Below are 27015 nucleotides of genomic sequence, written 5' to 3'. Positions count from 1 at the left end.
GATGGGAATATATAAAACTATTGATTTTAGGTTGTTGATTATAAGTATAGAAACAATATATTTTATGTTTATTGCAAAATATTCAGATAAGTACAAATAGATAAGTAGTTTAAGGGTAAAGAGAGACAGACTATATTATGTCATTCACAGTGTGTCATGGGAGTGGGTGGTCGGTCCGAGGCACTTTTCGCAATTTTTTTATTGACTGCAGTTCTCTGATTGGTGAAGTTTTCTCTGCTGGACCAGGGGTAATGTAGTTGTTTACCCTGAATTTGGCTAACAAACTAGATTTTTAAACAATGAAGTTTAAATAAGGCAGACGAATGGCTTCAACGGAAGCATATACCATCGATGAACAACCTCGGAGCTCACGGTAGGTCTGTCTTTAAAGGTTTTTAAGTAATCCTTGAAACTCAATTTGCCTATGGAAAAAAACGAATGGGATCTTTACCTCCGGAATTAAATTGTTGCGCTCTATTGTCCCAGACAATTTTCGAAGACCCATAGCCTAGGAGTGTCAATAGCTTAAAATACATATCATGATTAATTTTATTTCAGGAATTGTCAGTTTATATGTTGTAGGCCTACATCATAATTTTTTTTAACAAATTTCAGCATTTAAATAATATTTTCAAGTTATTATATTTTAAATAATTTGAAGTAATTTTAAGGCCCCCTTGGAAGTTTCCTGAGGCTCCCTGTTTGACATCCACTGCCATAATAGTAGTCCATATGACCCATGCACTACATCCTGATATATGATTACTTGGTGGTTACTGAAATTTAAGTAATTAAATTAAGTAATTGGACTTCAACACTGTCATGAAAATATTATCTTTGAGTTGAAACCTCTAATAATTTCTATTAGCAACTGATTTTTCAGTTTATAGCTACAGTATCAGTTTTTTAACTGAGATGAAAAGTTTAACATCGATTTTTTATCATAGTTGAATCCCTTTCAAACTGTGTTCTGGACTATAGTGGCCAAATCTCAGCAGGACTAATAGCCCTCTCTTAGGATGAGGGAAAAAAGCAAAACATTATTAAATCTGTTGAAAAGTGACTAACTAATAATAAACTAGATAGAATAATAGAATTGACATGCTTGGGGGAATTTTATAGACATCACATACTGTCCTTTTAATGTTAGTCCCTAAACAAAGTTTGTATTTCAGACTTAGCTGAATCTGTTCTACTGAATACACTGTAAACCCTAGTACGCAGAACTCAAACACTGAGGCAATCAGTTACATAATTTAAGTTAATAAACTCCCAAGTTTAAGTTAATAGAACTTTCAGAATTTGATTTTGTACTACACATTCATGTTAACTGATCATAACTTAAAATATTGAGTAAGCTACCTCATACATTTAAATGGCACTTAAATATAAACTTGACTCTTTGGCTGAACTTAAAATGACCATGTAAACTTAACTTGAAATATTTAAGTAGAGGGAACCTGACTAGCTAGAACTAGCTAGTACAGTGAATGCTATCATTCCCAACTAAATAATAAATACATAAAATATTTTGAGCATTAGGGCTTAGAGTGTGTTCTAGTCTATAATATGCTTTATTCTAAATGTTCAATAAAGTAAGAAATGAGAACCAACTCCCAGTAAACAATTTTATTGGAACAGCAGCAGTGCTCACATGTGCACATATTTGAGTAAAATAGCGTTACTCTTAATGTCAAGATATAAAAACACCGAAAGCCACTGACTCCACGACACATTTTAAACCTGAGAAAGTTCACTTTGTAATTTTACCATATACAAAGCTCAGAGAGAAAGAGAGAGAGAGAGAGAGAGAAAGGCAATTACCTTGTTATCCTGCACTTTAATCATTTAATTACAAAGCAAGTGCACAACACTTCGGACACATTCTAGCATATTTGAATATTTAATAATAATAAGTGATGCTTATCTCTGCAGCATTAGCTGCCCTAATCACCACGTTAAGACAACAATTACAAATAAATCACAGTGGCACTGCGGTTGGGCTAGACTGGTACATGCCTGCAGAAAGAAGTGCTAATATGTTAGCAGACATGTGCTAGTGTTTCCACACAGATCAGTATAAAAGAACCACTGACATAAATGTTCATTTGCACTCTTACAGTTTGGTTTAGTTACTATATATGAGTGAAATATGATCATTACAAAAGCACCACAAACCAAACAAAACTGCACTATGATCACGCTTGTATCGGTTTCTACATCTCCAAGTAAACATCTTAAAGTAAACCCCAAGTAAAACATATATGTGCTGCAAAAGGTTAAAAGTAAGTGATATACAACTACTGATTAATTCCTCCTTGAACAAAATTGATCAAATAACCATTTTCAAGCTTTCAAACGACAGCACATGTAATCAAGTGATCACCTAATCATGTTGCCTCCTTACAATATAGATTTCTATAATACATTATTAATTAGTGTTTTATAAATCTCTACGGAGCTTTTTCTTAAACCTATCCATTATAACAGATGAATCAAAACAGCAGTGCCGACCGTAACAGCAACTACGTTAAAGCACAACAGCATTTAAGTTGATGAGGCAGTGAGCTGCATTCTATAAAAACAGTCAAAACAGTCACAGCTAAAATTGCTTTTGGGGTATGCTTGAGACTGGCTCCAAGGGAAATACTGAATGCGTGTTTCTCACAGAGAATATGATAGGAATGTTCAGATTCATATTTGTTCTGGGGCTTTCGATCGCTCTAATGTTTCCTGAAGATTGATCTGGTCGAAGGTTTGATCAAGGTTTTAAGCTTTATGCCCCTTTGCATTCCACACCTGCTAATGCATATACTTAACAGTTAGCTAGTAAACCTTTTTTTTTTTTTTAGTTCTGGCATTTTTATAAAACTGCATTTCTGTGAGGTCTTTACAAAATGACATGGTGCAACTGCAATAGCTAAACTATTACCATTTTCATGTTCCAAATTTTCCATGCATTTTAGCATAGTAGGTGACACGAACATCAATACAAACACTGCTGTCATTGCTGCAGGGTTGATGAGCTGCTGTTTTATCTGTTTGGCTTTATTAAGATGGTGACTGTAATCATTACATGACCAAGACAGACCTATTTCTAGATCACCACTTCTGCTTTGAGACAATCAAATCCTAGCCTCAAAATATTGTGGCACATCACAGTGAACACCAATGAAAACAATCACTTTGAGAAAAATAAGAAGCATTTCTCAAACTTTCACCACAAAACCAGCACAATTTTAGAATGAGGCAGAGCAAGGTCACAGCATGCCATAAAAAAAATAAAAAATAAAAAATAAAAAACACCACACTACTGCTCATTTGCAAAAGATCTTAAAAAGGAATTAATTTAAAATACACACACACACACGGCACACTTGTGTCATGTATTTTTGTTCTTTTTGGTGCAACACATCCTTAATCTCTTTCATTTTCTGATTAAAATATCAGACTGCCGAGATGTGCTGGCCCAACTGAAAAAACATGGCCCAATATGCATCTGCCCTCACTGACAAGCATGTTAAATTGTGAACTGGTTTCAGAGAGACAGAGGCATATTACAAGGCACCATTCCTTCATTTTATATAATTTCAGATCAGCTCATCAGGCTCTCAGATTAACAATCTCCGAATCAAATCAGCTGTCATTAGCAAATCAAATGATGGAGCAGATGGATGCTGCGGAGCAGTTTGTGGAGAACACTGATGGTTCATCAACATTATCCATCAAATACTATGGTAAAAATACACATCTCATTTTACTCCTGAATACAGACACACACACACACACAAGACAAGTTGTCAGCTGTGCAGACAGCAACAATCTCATGGCTACTGTGACTCTGGCAGTGATTCTTTAATAATTTGCCTCTATGAGACTGCACTATTACCATAAACATTACTGTGAGGTTTTTTTAAACACCACAAATTGTGCACGTTGATGCTGATATAAAAATCATATTGCTTGTCAATCCAAATATGTGACCACCATTTGCAAAATTCATTATAACATAACCAGATGGAATGTTACATTGAAATTTGCCTTACAGTTTCAGCTAAATGCAACAGGGGTGTTTGTGTAGGAACTGATCTGTGTAACACAGATAGAACCTACAGGCATAAAAAGTGCATTCATAGCCAAATGGTTTAAGTCAGAAATGACAAATTGAAGATATAATAGGCAAAGTTATGCAGTCACACTCACACACACAGACAGACATGTCAATTGCAGAAAGGTTTGTGTGTTTTTTTTTTTAAAGGGAATATTCCAGGTTAAATACAAGTTAAGCTTAATTGACAGCATTTGTAGCATAATGTTGATTGCCACAAATTAATTTTGAACTGTCCATCCTTAATAAAATAAAACTACAATTTATAAAATAATACACAACAAAATAATGTAAGTGCTTTAATCAAATTATAAGCTTCACATTTTCTGCCTTTTTTTTAAACCCTCCAAAAATTGGCTTTCAATTCACTTCCATTGGGAGTGCCCCACCTTAACCTTAATTTTTGCCCCCCGCCCCCCAAAATGTGAAGCTTAGAATTTTATAAAAACTTGTATTATTTTTTTAATTGATGTTTTTATTTTTATTTTTTAAGGATGAACAGTTCAAAATAAATTTGTGACAATCAACATTATGCTACAAATGATGTCAATTAAGCTTAACTTGTATTGAACCTGGAATTTTCTTTTAAAGGTGTTTTTTTAACCCTTAAAGTCAACATGAAATGAAATTCGCAAACAAATGTTACTTTCGTAATGTAATGCATTTCTGAGTAAAACAGAATATTCAATAAGAGAAAAAAAAATAGGGTGTGAATTGCATACATCGAGAACTGATTGGATCATAAAACACCCACTTTTAATACGAGAATGGAGCCAGACCTTACAGTGGGTTTCCAGTCAATTGTTCCCTCTTGAAACACCACCAGCACCCACTAAAAAAATATAGAAGCAGAAGGTCAAGTTCACCCTTACATCTCAGCATATCCCAAATGGTTTTTCAAATCTATAATGTCACATAACGTTGTCTGGCATTAAATTACTGTGTTTGGCAAGATTTTAGAAAGGCAGTTTTATCTACAAAAGTAGCCTAAATACCTATTTGAATATTGGTTAACATCAGGTGACGTAATGTCAGCTAAGTTTCTTCAGAGGTGGAGCAAATTATTACTTTTTGACAAACACTTTTTTCTTTGGAATGATGGGCACTGGTGAATCGTGAACAATACCAGGAACATGTTTTAAGAAAGTTGATTTCATGTTGACTCTACACATTAGTATGAAATCAGACAGGCTAGTTTTCCAGATGTGGACTAAAAATAGTCTTAGACTAAAAAGGGATCAGTGAACACTATAGGTCTATATGTCTGGTAAACCAATCTTATGATCCACTATAGATATTTCTCTTGAACACAGATGCACAGCATTAACAAAAAGATTACCCTGTTCAGAAGCCACAAATGATGACATTCGACAAATCACATGATGCCAGATGTGCTGGTCCAGTGATGTCATTAGTCCATCTGATCTCACTGAATACACAAGTTCTAAGGCTGTTTCGGTGTGGTGTGAATTAACACAAATCCTTAGTCTGGTTCTAATCTCAGTGCAGACTGTTTGAAGTTGGTGAGAAGGTCAAAAGTAACAAGAAGAGACCAAAATAGTCAGAGATGCAGACAGGAAATGAATGACCCGGTAAATGTGCAGAGGACAGAAAGCTAACATGCCCACACACAGCGGCAGTAGCAGACGGGACGTCATCGTCATCAGTTTGCTGCAACACAAGAATAACATATGTTTAAACACACACACACACACATGTTGGTACAGCTACCATTACCAGGACTCTCCACAGACATAATGATTTTTATACTGTACAAACTATAGATTCTATCCCCTAACCCTTTTGGCATTTTTAAATTGTCCAAAAAAAGAAAAAAAAACTTTGTTTAGCATGTTTAAGCCGTTTGAATTACAGGGACACAAGGGGTGTCCTCATAAACCACATTTATAGCATAATACCCTCATAATTACTAGTTTGTAACCTAAAATATGTCTCACACACACACACACACACACACACACTTTTAAAGTTGAAAATAGTTCTTACAAACAAATATGAAAATAGGAATTACTGGATTCTTCTTGCTTTTCTCCTGGACCTGCGAAGACACCATTGTGCATGCACAGAGAAGGAACCAGTCTCCCCAGGAGAGGCATGGTAATTTTATGACAGTGGTGACGAGGCGGCCTTCACTTTAAGTGTGCCTCATAACACGTTGCCAGTGCCATTCCCTTACAGCACCCATCTACTCTTATGCCCGTTTTCACTCACTGCATACTCCTCTTATAATATTTATGCTGAAGTTTTGTTTAAAATACAACGCATCTACGAGGCGTGACGCCACATTCACTGTGCCTGTCTTTTACATCATTGATTTTTAGCAAACCACTATGGAAATAAACACAAACCTGCAGAGTAGTGTGTGTGTGTTACAGTTGATAAGCAGTACAGAGCTGATGAGCAGGGGCAGTGTGTGAGGCCAGCAGGGGTCAGGATCCAGATGAACCCAATATCTGAGGACGACACATACAGGTATAAATAACCAAAGGCTTAACCCTCCTATTCGGTTAAAGAAGGGGCAATTACTTTACTGTTCATGGTCATCATTTACCAGGAACAGTACAAGTGTAACTTTAATACATTTATGTACTACTTTTAAGATTTAATGCATTTTAGATTTTATTTACATATACATTTCTCGGTTTCACCATTCATTTGCATATGCAAATAAGCACATTTATTTAACTTCATTACAGTAAAAACCTACACTTCTATCATTTGAAACATGAAGAAAATATGAGAGTGCGTCATGTATTAGAGGCAGATTGCTGCCTCTGGTGGAAGAAGAAAAACAACAACAACAACCTTTAAAATCATGTTTAGGCAATAATAGCCACTAAATGGCTGCAGTGTTCTATGCAGCTACCTCCTGTGTAGTAATTCAAAATGTTATCACAAGTTATGCATTTGGATATATATTTAGATATTATCAAACTATTATTTGTCAAACATTATTTATTTATTTAACTGTTTTGAAGTTTTAGTTTGTGCAATAATGTCACATTACACTTGGTGACCTGGTGTTATAAAGAGAAGACATAAAATAATCATTTTGTTACCAATCATTATTTCAATCAAATTTCAAACATCAAATTGTAATACCTCAAAATAAATAATGAAAAGCATTAGACTGTGAAAATTTAATTAAAAACAGAAGAATCAAACTTTCAAAGTGATTTTGGTAAAAAATGTCCAAACAGTATAGGAAGGTTTAGATGATTCCAGCTGTTTAGAATTTCATCACAAAGTATTCACTATCAGGCTGTTGTATCAAGATGTATGAGAAATTCTGGAAATGTAAGTAAACATGCAACTCCAATGAAGACTCAATGAGTGCATTTACATAAGAAATAATATTCTGACAACAAAAATCAGCTTATCATAAAAACCTGACAACATAAAACACGTTTAATGAAATGTTTTGCTTTGTTTTTCATGTTGACTTTAAAACATTAAACAGACATGCACATATTTGTTAAGCTTGCTAGAACAGATGTTTACATGCAGGGTGAAATTGCCAATCGGTTTTTGCTAAAACAGTTTGACATTTTCCCGATAAAAGAATAAATTAAGGTTTTTCCACAACCTTCCATGTTGTCAGGTTATCAAGTGTAATCGGTGTATGATCGTGCTTGTAAATGCACACTATGATTACCGGAGATTGCGATTCCAGTGGATAAGGGAGGGTGCGCTGAGCATCATGGGAAGGGTAAGCAGTGTGGACAGACTAAGGTGGAGTTGCAGATCATCTCTGACGTCTTGCAGCACCGATTCTGACAGTAGAGAGGTGCCATTACATTCTTTACCCTTACTGTGACAATCACTGTCATGAAAACCGTTTTCCGAGTTTTGTGAAACTTTCTGTGGTTCCTAGTTTAAGAGGAAAACATTTGGGTAGTACAGTGATTGTGAGCCAACAAGACAGTTACATACATTTTAAAAGTTGCTGTTTTTTTCCAGAGCAAAATGAGGAATAGATCACCCTAAAAGACAAAATAGTGTGAATAAAAAAAATAATACATATTTACCAGGTTTAACATGTGGCTCAGTGATCTCTCAGTCATCTGTAATCTAAGCACCTATATAAAAGACAGACATTCCCAAGAGATTACAATCACTTTACAGAAAAGAAACAAACATACATGTTATGACAAGTTTAAACTTTAGTTTTCAGCAGAAATATTACAATTTCTTAAGTCAATCTCTATAGTACAGGTGTTGCGAGGGGGAGGCTTCGAGGGCTTAAGTCCCTTATGTATTTTCTCAAGCTCCTGATCTTTTTTGAAGATTTACACAAGTCTCACTTCACAAATAAAATATGTTTTATGACTTTGTTCACCCAGTAGTCCGTCTGTCCGTAAGGAAAAGCAATGGGCACTAGCTGTGGTAGATGGAGAAAATGGGATTCTCCCAATCAGTGGGCATTTTCAAACCACTGACATTCCCTACTTTCATTGGAAGTTTAGAGACGCCCGTACTGGTTTGGAAATGCCCACTGATTACTACATTGAGATTCCTTACTTTCACTGGATAGTTTAGAAAAGCCCATCCTGGTTTGAAAACACCAACAGATTGGAAAACACCCATTATTGCTCTGCAGAGACTTGCACATTTACAGCAAGCTGTTAAACACTACTTGTTCCAGCTAGTAGGTGGGACTGCTGTCACTTGGCAGGTTTCAACAAACCATGATTCCTCTGGGGGCTAAGCCCCTTATCTCTTCCAACCCTAGCAATGCCCCTTCTCTCTAGAATCATGATTCCTCTTTTTTCATGAATTACCATTCCCCAACACACCTGAATATGGACTAGTGAATATATAACTCACCCTATAGAGGTGTAGGAGAGTGGAGCCAGTTAGAGCCAATGCTCCACAGGTGACTCCACCCAGCACACTCAAAGAGACGATCAGGATAATCAGAGTACGAAGACGAAGTGTGCCGCAATCTCGGGACACTGAGGGTCTGTGAACAAACACACAGTAATGTTGCAACACACAAGTCACACAAATTACATTTTGGAGAGAATCTGCAAGGACATAAAGGTATTGCCACACACATGCACACCCGCTCTCTACCAAAATGAGCATAGTGAGAAATGAAATTTTAATGTGAAAATATTGAATTCCACCATAGCTCTTCTTTGCACCTTCATAAATAACTTCTTATTTCTCAACAAAACAAATCGTTTGCCTTTAGAGGACTTGGAATATGACGCATGAGCCACATGGACTACTCTTAATACACTTTTGGGTCCTTTGAGATCTATCATGTCATTGTTTTGAAATCAGTGAACAAGATATCATTTTGTGAGCCGCAGAAGATAAAAATATGGGTTTGGAACAACATGAGGGTAAGTAAATTATGACAGAATTAAGATTGTCCAAGATTTCTACAGACTTTCATGGGATGACATCTGACCCAAACTGGCATTATATGTTAAAATATTGACTAATATTTTACAAAGCTTTTAATAAGATTATATCAAAAGGAACACACATTATCATACACATTATATGAACAGTTTTTCAGCAGCATTTTTCCAAATAGGAAGTGTTTAACTGTATATAAAGAAATGCATTGTTAAATTTATAATGTTTGTTTGTTTTTAACGCCATGCCAGCTTCTATGGCTATTTCCATGGCGAGAAATTTGTAAGGAATTCTAAAAAAGGTTTTTAAAATCTATTTTTCCTAAAAACTCTAAAATTGCGTTCGGTTTGACTTTGTTAAAACTTTCTTCCAGAGTGCTGACTGAATAAAAAAAGGTTTCTCACGGGGTTAAGACCAGTATAGTCTAATAAAACATGTTTCAGGGATAATGGATTCTGGCAGAAGGTACACATTGGTGAATCTTCTCCCAATATTAAAAACTTGTGTCATCCTGGAGTGACCTATTCGACAACAGGTGTAGATGATCTGGTCCCAGTGATTTGAAAACAGAGAGGAACTTCTTTTGCCAACAATAGGGCTGATTTCATGGAGTTTGTTCATGGTGCATTGATCCCACTCAGTTTGCCATTTGTTTTTAATATATGAATTTATTATGGGTTTTAGGTCAGTGGGAGGTATTGGACACTTTTTGAAATCTGCTGATAAGGCCTCTTTTGCAGCAGTGTCTGCTTCCTCATTTCCTGGGATTCCATAGTGTCCAAGTACCCAGCAGAAGCAGATATTGAAATTTTGGGCCTCCAAATCCAGCAGCTTGCATAGAATCTTTTCAAGCATTGGGTGATCATTTTTTAAAAGATGACATTGCCTGAAGACATGATTTTGAATCTGAAATTATCAGAAAGTTTCTCTGCTGCATAGTCTTTATGAAGTCTAGTGCTAAGACGATAGCGTTTGCCTCTGCTGTAAAAATTGAGCTGTGATTGGGGATGGATATTCCTTTTTTTTGATGGTTGATCACAAATGCAGATGATACATGATCCTCAGATTTTGATCCATCTGTATATAAAGGGATATGTGATGGAAATATTTCTCTAATGAAAAGTTGTTGTTGTAAGTAAATGGGTAGGTTTCAGATTTTTTGTTTCTTGTTAAGTCTAAGACTATTTTTGGTTTTTTAAAGTTCCAGGGGGTAATTGTACTGAAGAAGTGTGTCTGATCCAGCATGCACAGATCTACTTTGAGATTTAGTAAATGTGGTTTGGTCCGTAGCCCAAAAGGATGGATATATCTTGGTTTTTGTTCATATAGGCTTGACAAAGGGGTTGAGAAAACAGGATGGTAGGCTGGGTTTTCTTTGTTGGTCTTCAGCTTTGTTGTATACTGTAGGGCTAGTTTGAGGCGTCTATTCTCCAGAGAAAGTTCATTTGCTTCTACATGCAAACTTTTAATTGGCTTTGTCCTAAAGCCAGATGTATGCCTTGATGATGTACTGTGTCCAAGAGCCGAATATATGATTTCCTGGCTGATCCATACACTATACTTCCATAATCCAGGCGTGTTCCATAATCCTTAACATCTCTGATGTGTTCACCAGCCATGAATATCTCTGGGTCAAGATGAAGAGAGCGCAGCTGGCAAAAATGTACACAAACAGTTTTAGTCTTTGAAAACTTAAAACCACTTGATACTGACCAGGACTGCATTCTGTTAATTGTCAGCTGGATTTTCTGTTCAGTGTTATTCATGGATTTACTTCTGTAGCAAATACCGATGTCATCAACATAAAGACTGCAAAGGATACCCGACAGCTTTTGCAATGCCGTTGATTTTGATCCTAAAAAGGGTAACTGATAAAAAGCTTCCTTGTGGTACTCCTAGCTCTTGTTTATGAGGGTCAAATAGTCTGTCTGATAGAAAATTAGCAATAAAAATGGGTAAGTGTCCTCTAAAACCAAGTTGATATAAATCCTTTAAAATACCAAACTTCCAAGTGGTGTCATAAGCTTTCTCCAAGTCAAAAAAGACAGCCACTGCATGTTCTTTTCTGATGAAAGCATCTCGTACGTAGCTTTCAAGGATGATGAGGTGATCTACAGTACTTCTCCCTTTTCTAAAGCCACAGTGAACTTTACTTATGAGATGTTGCGATTCCAGGATCCATACTAGACTTTCATTAACCATTCTCTCCATGGTTTTGCATAAGCAACTTGTCAGGGCTATTGGGCGGTAATTGTTGGGGTCATTATGATCTTTTCCTGTTTTTGGGATGGTGATGATTATCGCTTCTTTCCAAGAGAGTGGAATATTCCCTGATATCCAAATAGAGTTAAAAAGTTTTAAAAGCAGAGACAGGATAATGTGAGGCAAATTTTGTAAAAACTGATAGTGTACTTCATCTGGTCCAAATGCCGTATCATGTGCTCTGTTTATGTTAAATTTATAATGAATTTAGAATTGTATTGTTCCATTTATAATTATTTTTACTGGAAGTTTAACCAGATTTGTATGTTCTAGTAAACAGATACAGAAGACCAACAGAATGAGACATTTGTGTCAATATTGTCCATTTTTTGTTTGAGTTGCCATTGTAAAGCTGCTATTTGTGCGATTTTCACCTGTGCAGTGGAGCAAGCACAAAGGACAGGAAACGGACAGAAACTCTGAGGACTGTGCTACCCAAAAAAGCAATGGCTGCACCCAGTACATAGAGCAGTGGGGACACCAGCCGTGGCCATTCCTGTACAAGTTCTTTTGTATCTTGAGACAGGTCCTCCACAGAGTTTAGGGGAAGAGTATCCACCGCCGGGAGACCCAGAGAGAACCAGACATCCTTAAACCAGCTCTGTCTGTAGGAGAGATGCAGAGAAAGAGACAGAAAAATATTAAGTAAGGATGAAAGGAAAAGACAGAAGAAATACAAGGAGGAGTTATTTTTAATCAATGTCTCAGTCAGCTCCCTAGCAGCAAGTACACTGCCCTGGGAGGCAGCCATCTCTAGGACATGGAGTACTGTCTGATCTGACCTGCAATCTATGGGACAGTCCCACTGCAGCAAAAGAGAATCAGCATTCAGATAAAGCAGTCAGGCACTATTGCAAGACTCACCTGAGTAGCAGCAGGAGCAGTAGGACAGGCAGTTCTAGTTTGTGGAGCTGTAAGGATTTACTCATCACCTCTTGCATTCCAACAGGATGTCCCGATCTTTTCACTGAGTTCAGCTGAGCCCTGATCATCAGGAGAAGCGCTACAGCTGCATAGACAGGCAGCATTGGGCCACAGAAACGCAGAATCTAAAGAACAACAAATGCTTTTTAATTAAAAGTATACTTGGGGATTCAAAGTTGAATAGTTTGGTAAATGAAATACCACACAATGTAAGCGAACCTGCCCAAGCACTTTGGAAACCGAAGTTCGGATAGACAACTGTAAAGAAACAAGAGAACATTTGTTACCTTACTGTTAAGTTAGTTCAGGGGTCCTTTTCAGTTCAAGGACCCCTTGGTGGATAGAAGGACAGAGCATGGGATCTGCTATTTATTGAATATTGAGTGTTGCGTTTTAAGCCTGGCCTATCAAGTTTTTTCTGACCAACCACAGGGCGGCATCATGATGATTCTGATTGCCTGTTTTCTGGTTCTGGTCTCCATAAGAAACAATGTAAAAACTACCAAACGAGCGATCCAGATGGAGAACAACAACCATTTGAGTGCTAGCTGGGAAAAAAATTAAAAGTTCAGGCTCAACGTGTACAAAGTAAAGTCTATATAGGGGATATTTACACTTGGTCACTTCTAGGGGTGGGCGATATGACCAAAATTTCTATATCACGGTATGAGTAATTTTATACCACAATAACGATCTACGTTATAATAATGACATCACAATATAGTAAAAGTTTTCTGGAAAATCAATAAAAATTGGTTTATATATTAAATAACCATATTGTAATGCCTATATTTGGAAACTCCAGTCAGTGAATTAAATGCTTTATAAATGAAAACTACTACTTCTTATATATTGTCTTTTGTATGAAAAATTGCTTCCCATGTTCTTCATTTGTAAATCGCTTTGGATAAGCGTCTGCTAAATGACTAAATGTAAATGTAATGTTCTCGTTATATGGAACTGAACAAATATAGTCGAAGTAAAAAAAAATAAATTAAAAATAAACAAAAACACGTTTTTAAAAATCAACCTTACCAAAGAGCTAAATTTCTGATATGTTAACCAATTAAATTATATATCATAAATTTTCCTCAATAAACTCAAGATCTTCTCAAAGCAGTGCAACAATGCAAATAATACACAAGTAAAAAAATATCCAATGAATATAAACACTTCTTGCTAAATATTTTTTTGAATAAATCAATGTGGAGTGCATCTTTTGGCTTTCATAGTATTCTTTTGCGTGGTTAATTTTCAGGTGGTAAAACAGATTGCTTGTATTACGAGTGAATACCGTCGAGCAACACAGTTCGCAGATTACATTTTTCTGTTCTGTGTCGGCTTTTGTGAACCCACACCACAGATGTCGAACCTGTTTTAATAATGAGCTCCCTCTTCATTTCATGACTTTTTTGGGACTTGATCTGTGGAGATGTCTTTTTCCATTAGGGCTTTTCCTGGGTCAAAAATTGAGTAGCGCAGATGATCCCACTCTGCGCTCTCCTTTCTGTGGAGCACAAATATCTGGAAGCCTGCTGTACTCATGTGCACTTGGGCTCTCCAGAGATAGCGCACGCCACACTCAATTGAAATACAGATGCACGTGTCCATTGAGAAGCATGTTTAGTGCTTTTGAATGTCACTGAATTTGCTTGGCGAAAAATTTGAAATGCCAGAAAAACCCATGTTTCTTCAATTCTCTCAGTCTCACATGAAGCCCTGCCCACATACTTAAGCCCGCGCCGTGCACATGGAAATTTACATGACACGATATACACGATATAGCAAAATCTCTATCGGTTGACACTTTATAGCTTCACCATGATATATATGGTCATATCGCCCAGCCCTAGTCACTTCATGCGTTTTTACTTGGGGTGGGTAAAATTATCATTTTCTGATGCATCACGATCTTCATTTGAACAATTTCCCTATACTGACGTAGCGCTGTTCGGCCGGAGTAAAGTTTACATATGTGGCTTAAACAGCCAGATGCATTCACCCTTGACAGAGTTTCGAATGGAATGCATCTCAAACCAACTACAGAGGTGATCGGATTTATATCAGTCTAGAAATCGGCCTTTGAGGGCATTTACACTTGGTCTTTTCATGATCGGACAGCTATCCGATCACTCAAAATGCATGAAGTGACCAAGTCTAAATACTCCCACAGAAATGGTTTGCCGAGTCTAGTTTGGAAGAACTTGACTGGCCTGCACACAGCCCAAATGTGAACCCCATTTCAGGTGAACTGGAACACCGACTGTGAGCTAGGCTGCAGTGCATGACCTCACTGTGACTGAACGTGAGCAAATCCCTGCAGCCATGTTCCAAACGCCAGTGGAAAGCTGAACCAGAAAAGTGGAAGTTGTGATAGAAACAAAGGGAGGACCAACTCCCTATTTATGCCAATGGTTTTGAAATTAAATGGGTTTGGTGTACCGGGTTTCCACATACTTTTTGCCATATAGTTTATTATACATTCTTGAATTATACCTTGTACTGGCAGTTGGGGGCAGTGTGGAGCTGCAGAAGGGCATTGGAGGAGCTGTCTCGCCGACTGGTGTGAAGCATGCCATAGATCTCAGATACTGAAGGAATACTTCAGTGCAGAAATGAAAAAGGACAAAATACAAAATCATCAGTACTATAATGCAAAGAGGAGATAGGGAAAATCTTGTCACGTGAACAGCTGGATGATGGATGACAAGGTCCATTATAAATCTAAACACAACAGCATAAACAGTTTCTCTGTCTACCTAGCTGTGGTAAAGGAGTCCTCAACGAACCAAGGCACTCTCAGTCTGTACACACTTGCCAGTCGGTCTGTATAACACAACACATTTACAAACAGATGTGAATTGTTTATATCACCATGCTGAACAATCATTCTGATAAAGCTGAATCACTTACCTTTAGTGGCCTTGCAGTGACTTGTGACCGTGATTCTGAAAGCCTGATAAACCTGTAGGATCATTAGCTCAATCATTTATTTTTCTTATGCATTTGATATTTTATAAATGTTATTTTGAAATAAATTATTAGGCTATAACAGATTACAGCATGAACCCAAACAGCCAAGGTTAAGACCCTGAAGATTGTAATAGGAGTTGTATCATTGCAAGGACTTCTGCTGTGCAAATAAATGGATATTTGAAAATTGAGAAACTGAGGGATGAAATCTAAAAGAATACAAACAAAAAGGTGTTGGATTTAACACAGGGAAAGAAATAAAAACTGAGAGAATGCTGTGAGCATTCACCTGGTGAAAGTTTTGTAGCTGCAGTGTATGGAACAGCCCAGAGGAGTTAATGCTGATGTCATGGACAGTCAAACCTGCACACAGTTACATCCAGTTAAAAAACAACAACAACAACAAAAAAAAAAAACACCCGTAACTTACTTCAACTTAACTGTTTTCCACAAGTATTAAAACATGACAGTATAACACTGAACTATGCTTATAACACAAGCACTTCTAAGATAACTTTCTGAACTGCATGCTTGCTATCTGTTGACCATTATGGTCCATATGTGAAACTAAAGCACCTTTGTAAGTTTCTTTGGAAAAGGCTTAAGTGTCTGCCAACTGCCTATGTATATGTAGGATAATAGGCTCACCAAAGGACAGCACATGAGGCACCTGTACTGAGACAGTCAAGCTCTCCTCTCTCTGCAGCTCACACTCCACCACAAACTACAATCAAACAGAAAATCAAGCTGAGAAGCAAAATATATTTAACCATACGATCATCTTACAAATGATGTTTTCATGAAAAAAAGCATAATTGTAACATTCATTTTAAAAATGATCATGTGTGGTAGGGCTGAATGTGTCGGACAAAAAATAAATAAATACAACAAAAATAGAGCGGAGGCTTCATGCTATTCTACGCGGCATCCACGCACAACTCACCACACGCCCCACCGAGAGCAAGAACCACATTATAGTGACCACGAGGAGGTTAACCCAACGTGACTCTACCCACCCTAGCAACCGGGCCAATTGGTTGCTTAGGAAGCCTGACTGGAGTCACTCAGCATGCCCATTTTGTCATTTGTTTGTCCTCAAAGCAGAATAACCAATAAACACTTCATTTATCTGTCGTAAACAAATTATAACAATTTACGTTTTATTAGTTTGTTTTTCAACAAGAAATAGACAAAAAGAAGAAAACAAATTTTACATTCAAGCATATAAACCAAGTTTATAACTTGAATATTTGATTTGCACATGTGGGCGGGCCTGACACTCCTATTTTCACTGATTGGTCAATGCGCACATGATCATCTGTTCTTCCTCAACCCGTCCATTAGAATAACAGGTCACAAGAGTTACTTTGCCGATTGTTTTTGCAGATAGATTCTAATCTTTTTAATGAAGAACATTAATATTTCTTTAAAAAAACAATTCTGAGTGCTGCATGTTTATTGCAGTGCCATGTCTCATCAAGCAACTGGAAAACTGGATATGATACGACAAACACTGAACGCACCAAAAACTCTGTCACCACGGGACTTGGTGGCAGGGCTTTTTTAATTTAAAAAGGAATATTAGCATGATTATGAATTGGGATGCTGTGCATAGACATAACTGTAACAAAACAGACTTTGTTATCTGGCCATTATTGTTATTATTTTTATCAGATAATTCAACCAAGACAATAATTGCAGGGGAAACATAAGGCACTGAATGGTGATTAAGACTGGATGGACCAAGTTTCTAATTTTTGTTACAGTGATAATTAAATCTTCATTGGATGTGAATAAGCCTTGGGGGACATAGTCATGGTTTTGAGGAGTATAGTCTATAGAGGATACAAAAGCTTAGGACCTATGGGATTTTTTTTAAAGGCCTATGCCGCATTTACTGTTCGTGTATTTTTTCATTTAATTCCGTATTATTAATATGTTTTTCATTCATTCATATTTACACCTTTAGCGTTCTAGTCTTCATTCATTTTCATCTTAATGGTCAGCTGGGTTGCAAATGTATGCATCATATGCATTTATGCATTGCACTGAAAGCATGAATCACCCCTAGTGTAATTAATTTACTGATTATCTGAGTAACTGATCATCTGTTTTATTCAAAATAGGTAAATGTAGTACTACACCAAAAGGGTTTCATCCAACCTGGCCACAAAAAAATCATGTTGCTGGTTTCAACATATCAAGCCAAAAATCCAAGGCACTCATGTGGGGTATAGTATTAAAAAGCCTAGCTATTATAATGAGGCTACTCTATTAAAAACAACTAATCAAATTGTGGCTAGAAGAGCCTTAATCAGGTAGTTCTGTCTTTCCTTTTGGGCACCAAGTTAGCAAAGAATCCCACACAACAAGACTATTTTACCTAATTTCCATTAAATTTTAAACACATTTCGCTGTACATTAAATCCTATTTTATTGTGTGTTGGTTAAATGCATAGTGAGAATATGTAACATCTTGTCTGTATACAGATCGTATAGCCCAGATGTTAAATAGAGACAACTGAATAATACAATAAGGGTGCCACTGTATTTAATCAGTTCACCTTTTTTTTCATAAATGAAAAAAAAAAAAAAAAAAAAAAAAAATTTTCTTCATTAAAAATGTAAAGTTCATTCTGCTCCATTTAACACATATAAGTATAATACCAAAAGGGACTTGTTTAACACAAATGTATTCCCCTATATTCACTTAATTTTTTTTTATACAGATAGGACTTGATTTTGCCTGACATGTCTTTCTTATTGTAGCTATGGCAACATGCGCACCTGACACAGCAATGTGAGCATCGCATTGATAAAAAAAAGCTACCCTCAACATATGTGATATACTTGCAAAAGACAAAACAGCTTATAGTCAGAAGGAAGGGAATGAGGAAGAGCAGATGACATTGCAGGTTGACCAATTAAAAAATTATAATGGAAACAAGTGCTGCAACAATTAATCGATAACATCGATAATAATCAATAATTAAAATAATCAGCAACGAATTTCAATATCAATTATTTGGATATGCGTGCCATGTAAAGAGAAGCTCCGTAAGTGATGTCACTTTACAGTAGTGAAAAATGTGTGTGCATGATGAAACTCGTTCGAACAATAGTGGGGATAAGTTGAAGCGAAAAAAAAAATAAAAACATAACCAATGGTACGGCACACGAGAGCACTTTATGTTAAACAGTCAAAGAAGCTCATAAGCATACAGTTTAAATTAAACCGGTTGCTGCGTCAGGTACGTTGACAGTGTGCATGTGCTGTTTGATGCGCTTGAGAGATGTTTCTCTCCAGTGCATAATTTACATTTTACTGTTATTTTCTGTTTAACAATGAGTAAATGTTATGAACTCAAAAATCAGGTGTGTATTTCCATCTCGCAAAACTGTTTGCCTTTACCACAAGCGAGTCTCCGTCAAACTTCAATGACCAAGCGAGCGTGCGTGCATCAGTGTCAATAAAACTGATCACAACAGATAAAGGGAGCACAAATTTTTGCATTTAAATCCTGTATTAAAATTTTTGCAGGGAAATGACCATGCGACATTTCGTGCTGCCGAATTAAAAATGAATTATATTCATCTTGCATGATACTTTACAAGCGCCAAATATGCTTCTCATCTGAAACACGCATTTGCGCGTGACGATTAAAGCCTGGTTTCACATGCATGTCATGCGAGCCACCGTAGATACACTTGGGAAGTGATTTCTTCAGTGCTCTCCTGTCTCTGGAGCACCACAAAACTTATGCAACCTGTGAATTTGACTGAGAATTTTCTACTTTAAAGCACTATGGAGAAGTCAAACATCTCAGACGGCTGATAGGACTGACGAGAAAAAGAGACATCACTGGAGCCTACCACACACTAGCATAAATTGCAAGGCTTTGTAAACAACATTACCACACTTAGGCTACTAAAATGTATCACAATAAACACTACCAGAAATGTTTTTAAATAGATTCATATTTAATAATATCTCAGGAAGAATCAATTAGACTTTTTATAAAGACTAGCTACACTGACCAAACCACAGAAATGAGGAGCCATTATTACAAATGCAACTGTTAAAAAATGGAAGCACTATGCTAAAGATAAGGATGCAGTACAATAAAGGACGTAGTCTCGACCTTCAAAAATTATGAACAAATTATGAATAAAGTTTTACTCGTGTGTGTGTGTGTGTGTGTGTGTGTTATACGTTCCATTCTAATGATGTGTGATAATAGGAAACAAACTGGCCTGGTTTGACGTCATATTTCTAAAGATAACCTAAATAATTAAGAGCCTGATGAAAATAAAAACAATATCTGTTGTGGAGTAGGGAAGACATTTTCACTAGAAGCACAGTCCAAACTAGGTAAAAAGGAAAGCTGTTTTGAAAACATTGTTTATTTTTGCAACTCCGTTCGGTGGCGCTAGTGTCGCATAAATTACATACTTCGGCTTTAACCTGCATGCGCGACATAATTATGCAGGCCTTTATTTTGGTGGAAGCTTTTATCTTGGCGGTACACTGAAGGAAGACATTTCTAAAATGCTGCCATCCATTCGGTCCACAAAAACCCAGTGTAATGAGGTTACTTTATATTTGGAAATTAACTTTTAGCTGCCAAGCATATTTGGAATTACAGAAATGTGCAATTAGTGAATCTAAAGCGCTGTAAATTGTATGCGCTCTGCTCTCATATGTGCTTTGAGTAGGTGTAATATACAGTCCTACAGAGAACATAGCTTTGCACATACAGTAAGCGCAGCAAGCAGTGCATGCAGCCTATTTATCTAATTAAATCATAGCCTTTGCAGTTTGATAATCGCACTACGTAATATCACATTTCGAATATTCTGAATAATCTTTCAGCCCTACTGTGTGGTAATGTGAACTAAGTTACTAACCTGTGCTCCACTGGGGTTAGAAGCGTCAATGATGAGATGAGAGACGGATAAGAGTTCACTGATTTTCACTGTAACAGTCTAAAAAGACAAACCGAGAAACATTTGGTCTTACTAAAAACATTCCCAGGAGCATACAAAATTTCCAGTGCAGCAGAAGGGTAGCATATGCAAAGAAAATTGTGAAGGTGTGTTATTGACTGTGTAAGAAACACTGAATTGACCTTGTAAACTGGAAGGAGCTCTGTCCCAGATGACAGATCTACTGCTTGCACACTTAGAGGAAGGAGAAAAAGAGTGAAGAACAAATAACAGATCCTCATTTCTCTTGTAATCACTTATTTCCTTAATGTATTGCTTTAAGAAAAAAAAAAAAAAAAAAGACTCACCACATGGAGCCACTCATCTGTGTGCAGCCATAAAGCCAGCTGGACATTTCCTATTGAACAACAAATACGGAACTTTTCAAAAATGCAAAATGAACATTTCCCAAAGAGCACAAATTATATAGTAATGAAACTCTGTAACTTACACACATACTACACAAAATTAACTGTAACTGAAAAGTAACAAACCCCTAAACCTACTGTATCCCTGAGAAGAGATAAAAAAACATTTGCAATGTTTAGTACTAGTACAGATTCTCACAAAAATTGTTTTAAGACTATTTTATTCAGGCTTTTCAATGTTTTATTTTAGTCTCAAACTATAGAAAGTGTGATCCAGTGTGTTCTTTCACCATATTATTACTGCGGCAGTGGAAATGGCTATAGGCTTTCCTTCGACTGGAGAGGGCAAACAGGAAGTACTTGACTTGAGCTTCCTGCCAAAAGAGTCGAGCAAATTGATAACTTACATCAGCAATTCAGCATACCGTAAAGTGATGTTGCTGGCATACATTTGACAGGTAGATGAAACATTCACCTTGGGGGCATTGTAAAACAGACGGAGCGTGTTGACCTCCTTCCATGCCTCAGGAGGAGCTGGATAGATGGATGGATAGATTGATGTTTGGATAAAAATAGGAAAAGATACCATCTTTTAGCCGAGAGAGATATGTGCACTGATAATGCAATAAACAGATATGCACACCCAAATGCAAACCTGAGAAAGTGAGAGGGGCATTATGTCCTCCTCCAGGCTGTTGCACCGGGTGTCTGAAGAAGTGATAGTTCAACACTGACATTCGCTTCTGTGGATTTTCTGTAAACTAAAGAGCATAACCAGCGAATAATAAAAATAAGAAAATATAAAAACTTAATTCATACTGTCATTCAGTCTGCATGTATTAGGATCAAACTCACCTGCCCCGTTTCAGGTTCAATAAGGTCAAAGAACGCACGGACTGTGGCCAGAACCAGTTCCTTGCACCTTCAAAATTAACACACACACTAGGCTACAGTACTTGGTTCCATGAAACTAAATTAACGGTCTTTACATTTATCGGAGGCGCTTCAAATGACAAAAGATTAAATTCATTGGCCATTAAGAAGCTAAAATCACTGTAGTTTCAGAAGCCAAATAATAAGCATCTGTTTCAAAAACATACCAAACAATGGAAAGATGATCTGTGGAAACCCAGGTCCTGGGAACCGCAGTCACCTAAAACAGATTCACAAATACTGATGAACCAATGTGAGGACTTTCAAAAACAAATCAGCCCTAAACAGTCAGGTTACACTTTAAAGAGCACCTATTATGGTTTTTCAAATATTACCTTTCATGTAGTGTTATATAGCTGTTTATGAATGTAAAAAAGTCTGCAAAGTTTCAAAATTCAAAGTGCACGACAAATGGAGTTATTGACTCCCAAAAGAAAGAACCGATTCTGAACACCTGAAACCAGTCGTTAGTAATTCCAGACTTACTTCCTGTACTAACCTACATAATTTGGTAACAAAAAACCTGCCTCTGGTCTTCATCAGCTGCTCGCGAACAGCTTTGACCCACCCTCAAACACTACACTAAGCAGTAGACCAATCACAACAGACTGGGACATCTGACCAATCAGAGCAGAGTAGGCTCTCTGAAAGGAGGATTTTAGAATGAATCCTTTAGAACGGATCATTGAACGAGTCGTTTTTGACAGTGGGAAAAAAGGTAATGCTGCAATTTAAATTATGAGCAAATTAAAGTGTTTTTTGACCTTGGATGCATGTAAATCTATTGTATGAGACCTTTAAAACAAAAATAGGCATGTTTAAAAACCATAATAGGTGCTCTTTAAATAGCAAGTTGAAATCTTTGATTGAAAATCATTTTTAATTTGAAGATTTAAAAAAAAAAAAGTTAGTAGACCTACCACTAGGGACATCTTATTGAGGTCATCGATGGGGCAGGACAGCACAGTCAAACCAGAGCGCACCTGGTAGTCACGGTAACCACCACCCACAGAGAGAACGGTTACATTCCGAAGGTCTTCAGCACCTGTAGCCCAACGCTGGCTGACTGCAGAGTAAAACTCTACCATAAACACACAAATCTGATGTCAGTGTACCACAAAACTCATAGGCATTAAAGTTTTTGTGTGAGAACATTTTTAATACAAATGTGTTTGTGTGCAGTATTTAAAGCAACAAATACATAAAGCCTTCAAAAGACCTAAATATATTTATGCGTGTCTATTTATATATTCTTTTCCTACCCAGTATATAAGGGTCCAGAGATAGCACAGGTGCCTGGTGGGGGGAGGCCTGTGTAATAATGAGGCTGACCATCTGTGGTTTGAAGCGTGGCAGGGTGAACAACGCTCTCGCCACCACTCCACCCATGGAGTGACCCACCAAAACCACACCTGTGGGGGGGTCCGGCTGGTCCTGAATCCGTATAAATATAGCAAAGCAACAGCAATTGGTTTGGATGCATACAACTAACTTATAGCAATGCCCTTCAATTATAATATAGACTACTGAAAACCACTGACCTAACTGTCATAAAAAGTTTTGTATGCTTTCAACTTTTTAAATATTCATATTAGTGTAAAAACTAAGGCTGTCGATTTAATGCTCTAATTTAGTGTGATAAAAAAATGAACAACTAATAGTGCCCCCGATCTGCACGCAAGTTCTGTAATAAGTAATGTTCCAACCATCTGATCAATTCAAGCTTGATTTACCATCTTTATGTTTTTATGAATTGTGTGTCAGTAAGAGGCAGTCAGCGCACAGTGCTGGAAGGTAACAGACTACATGTAATATGGATTAGGGATGGGAATTTAGAGTAATTTTGTAGTCGAGTACTCAAACACACACACAAAAAAAAAATTTGTAATCGATTACTTTAAATTTAGAATTTACATTCAACCTTTAACTTTTGAACCTGTTTTTCTTGAAAAACTAAACAAATTACCACTATGCATAAACAACAAGTACTATATTCAAAAATGAAACAAATATTTGCACTCACACAGAAACATACATTCCAAGTCTTCTGAAGCGATACAAACACTTTGGCAGAATTTTCCTTTTGGAAGAACTAACGGCAAGATTTAGGTGATAAAAGCAGTTTTAGTGTTGGTCACAGCAGAAAAAAAAAATCATATTGCAATATTCAAGTAGTGTTTGTACTAGTCGAATATTTAAAGCTGAACGAGTACTTGATTAAATGATTAATCGATCACTCGTTCACATCCCTAATCTGGACTATGTAAACATATTACAAAAATCTAGTACTTGTAATTAGATTAAATAACATTTTAAAAAAATCGTCAAACCAGATTAGTTACTTTATGGATCATGTAATTACATATTAATCATGCTAAATGCAGTAAATTATTCATAATTTATTGATCCCTCAAACTCTTCATTCTAAATCAGCCTAAAGTTGATATGCATTCAATAAGTCTTTAAAAAAAAAAATTTAATGGAGGGGGATCAGCGGTGAAATTGCACAAACAGATCTGATACTGGCTACCAGCCGTAATTACACTGAAGACGGAGTGGTAATCCACACATAAACGCAGAACCAATTGCATTAGTGATGTAGTTTAATTTTGTAAATTACTTTTGCACTCGGCTTCAAAAATGTACGTGCATGTGCTTTTGCGACAACTTTTGAGATTTTTTTTTTTTGTGATGTTGATTCACAAATATAACTGGTCTGATTTGTTACCACAGATGGATGGCATTTATAATGCCAAAAAATGACCAGAGTTAGAACATTTAAAGTTTTTTTTTTTATTTCAATCAGAAACAGACAAATAGCTAGTAAAACATACACACAAAAATCATATCAATTCTCATTTTATGATCCATTAAATAAGTTTGTTTACTTTCATTTAAGCAACATTATGCCAAAATGGTACCAGCTTATTCTACTCAAATGCATGTGACATCAAATAAACAAGAATTAGGTCAGAAGTAATCCAAAAGCAATCAGATTAGATTATTTAAAAATGTAATCCAACAGATTACATTACTGGCTACAATTTTAGTGATGTAATTTGCAATCAGTACCCCACTACAATTAAGAAGTAATCTACCCAGCACTGTCAGCACACCAGCTGTACAACCAACACTCCTCGTCGAACCAACGAGCAGGCAGCACAGCCTTCCACAGATTCGCTTTTGCACTCAAAGACAGCTGGACCGAGCACAACAGAATTCAGGTACTGTATCTCAATACGTGTTTATCAAAGTTTCAAACTATGTTTAACTTGACACAGCATGCTAAAAACACAGCTTGTGTAACTAGAGATGCTGAAAAGTAGTGAGATGCAACACAACCAAAGTAATACGCTTCAAAAGTGCCCGTCTGATGCATCGGTACATAGACCAACAATTAAAAATAGCCCAGAGGGAATTAGACCAACAATAGGGTTATGTTCAATGATATGGAAATAAAAACTAACAATATTTTGACTTCTAAGCCACTTTTTGTGTTGTAATTCTAACAATGCAATAAAGTGAAAAAGAAAAGAAAATCAACTACATTTCCCTTACAGCTCATGACCTCTCACCTTGTAAAGGCGCAAGATGGCTTTGATGCTCTCATGAAGAAAGCGAGTCTGTCTGTGCAGACTGCCCCCGTACAGAGCTACAAGCTCCTCATTGAAGTCAATAGAGAAGACGTTCATATGGGTCCGTCTGTCCAAATCCTCAGCCTTTCTCAATGCCACTGAACCAAGCGAACGAGCTGCAAGACAGAAATACCAACAAACACACTTAATGTCTGCCTAGAGTTTTGAGGATGAAGATGTTTTCTGTTCTCCATGTCAAACAGTCAAAGCCTTGTTCTGATATAGGTCAAGCTCAGATAAAACAGGGGCCGTAGCTAATTCAGGTCACACATTTGGGACTGACGGTGCGGCTCTGTATACAACCACTGAAAATCAGAAAACGATGCATTAATAAGCTAATAGGACTTTTTTCTACCAGACAATATACTAAATGCATATTGTAATGCTAAAGAGAAACCAGGTAAATGTTACCTTGCTTGTAGCTTCCAGCATTGCCAGGCAGGAAGAGCACAGGAGCGCCAGTGAGCTTGAGTCCTCTGGTCTCCAGAGCATATGCACCTTCTCCATACAGATACAGGCCGTATGATGGGTACTGGCGCGCGACACGCCGCGGGAGCTGCACGCGCTGAGGACGCGCGCGCACAAACAAGTGTGAGTATTCACTCGCAGACAGTGGACATGCAAATCTAGTAGAACAGGATTTCTGACACAAGGGCTTATGAAACAGACGAATATTTAACTGTTTTTTACGTGAAATGTACATTTAATGACCTACTTCAAGACGTGTTGCTTACTATAATAAGCAAATATTGGAAATAAGCAAAACTGCTTAACATGTAAACTTGTATTTGTGATGTGTTTTGAACGTAGGAATCTTGTGTCTGATGCTGGTGATAAGTGATGTCTGCTGTTGCCAAAACAACAGGTAGAATGACAGGCAGTATGAGGAACTAATGTGTGGCCTGTCAATGAAATGCAAGCTAGAAATGTCGACCCGATTACAAAACATTACGTACTTTGCAAACTGCAAACATTTGAGGGCAACAGTGATTATTATTAAAGACTATTTCTGTAGCGATACTCACTCGGTATTCTGGGTACTCGAACATGTATGTCATGCTGCATCGGTTCTCCTCGAAACCGAACAATAATTCACGCAACCCAAACAGCAAAAGCCCAAGAGCAAAGGCGTAAAACGCGTATACAGCAAGTTTCATGTCGCCACAAAATCGAATTGGCTTTATTCACAAATTAATTCTATCAATAGCTCCATTTTCCTCATTGTAAACTCACACTGCCTACTTAAACCTATAGGAAACCTCCTACGGACCAGTCACGCAGCTCATGGGCAGACGTCACAAGACTGGCAGGAGAGTTAACCAATAGAGAGAGACCACAGATTCCAGGTTTGACCAATAAGAAATGACATTGGGAGGGATGGCAAGAGAGCAGTAGCTTTTTGAAACAGAAAGAAGGCGTTGTCTATTCTACAACA

General features: G+C 37.0%; 1 protein-coding gene across 1 annotated transcript; it reads right to left on the bottom strand.

The window, feature by feature from the left end:
• Window positions 1-1620: 1620 nt before the first annotated feature.
• On the bottom strand, window positions 1621-26933 carry pgap1 (post-GPI attachment to proteins inositol deacylase 1). The gene is made up of 26 exons (XM_051708157.1): window positions 26606-26933; window positions 25992-26145; window positions 25521-25696; window positions 23208-23379; window positions 22866-23026; window positions 22113-22165; window positions 21868-21934; window positions 21668-21773; window positions 21488-21546; window positions 21303-21386; window positions 20953-21002; window positions 20788-20839; window positions 20567-20644; window positions 16307-16382; window positions 15948-16021; window positions 15599-15650; window positions 15445-15511; window positions 15182-15287; window positions 12905-12943; window positions 12626-12810; window positions 12136-12366; window positions 8957-9092; window positions 8158-8208; window positions 7785-7999; window positions 6478-6582; window positions 1621-5779 (listed from the first exon to the last, which is right to left on the bottom strand). The coding sequence occupies exons 1-26, from the start codon at window positions 26735-26737 to the stop codon at window positions 5641-5643; spliced, it is 2820 nt and encodes a 939-aa protein (XP_051564117.1). The 5' UTR covers window positions 26738-26933; the 3' UTR covers window positions 1621-5640.
• Between the last annotated feature and the right edge of the window lie 82 nt (window positions 26934-27015).

This window comes from Myxocyprinus asiaticus, chromosome 10 (assembly GCF_019703515.2).
Source record: "Myxocyprinus asiaticus isolate MX2 ecotype Aquarium Trade chromosome 10, UBuf_Myxa_2, whole genome shotgun sequence".
Classification (NCBI taxonomy): domain Eukaryota; kingdom Metazoa; phylum Chordata; class Actinopteri; order Cypriniformes; family Catostomidae; genus Myxocyprinus; species Myxocyprinus asiaticus.
Note: the sequence above shows the minus strand (reverse complement) of the source record. Positions and strands in the feature narration are given on the sequence as shown.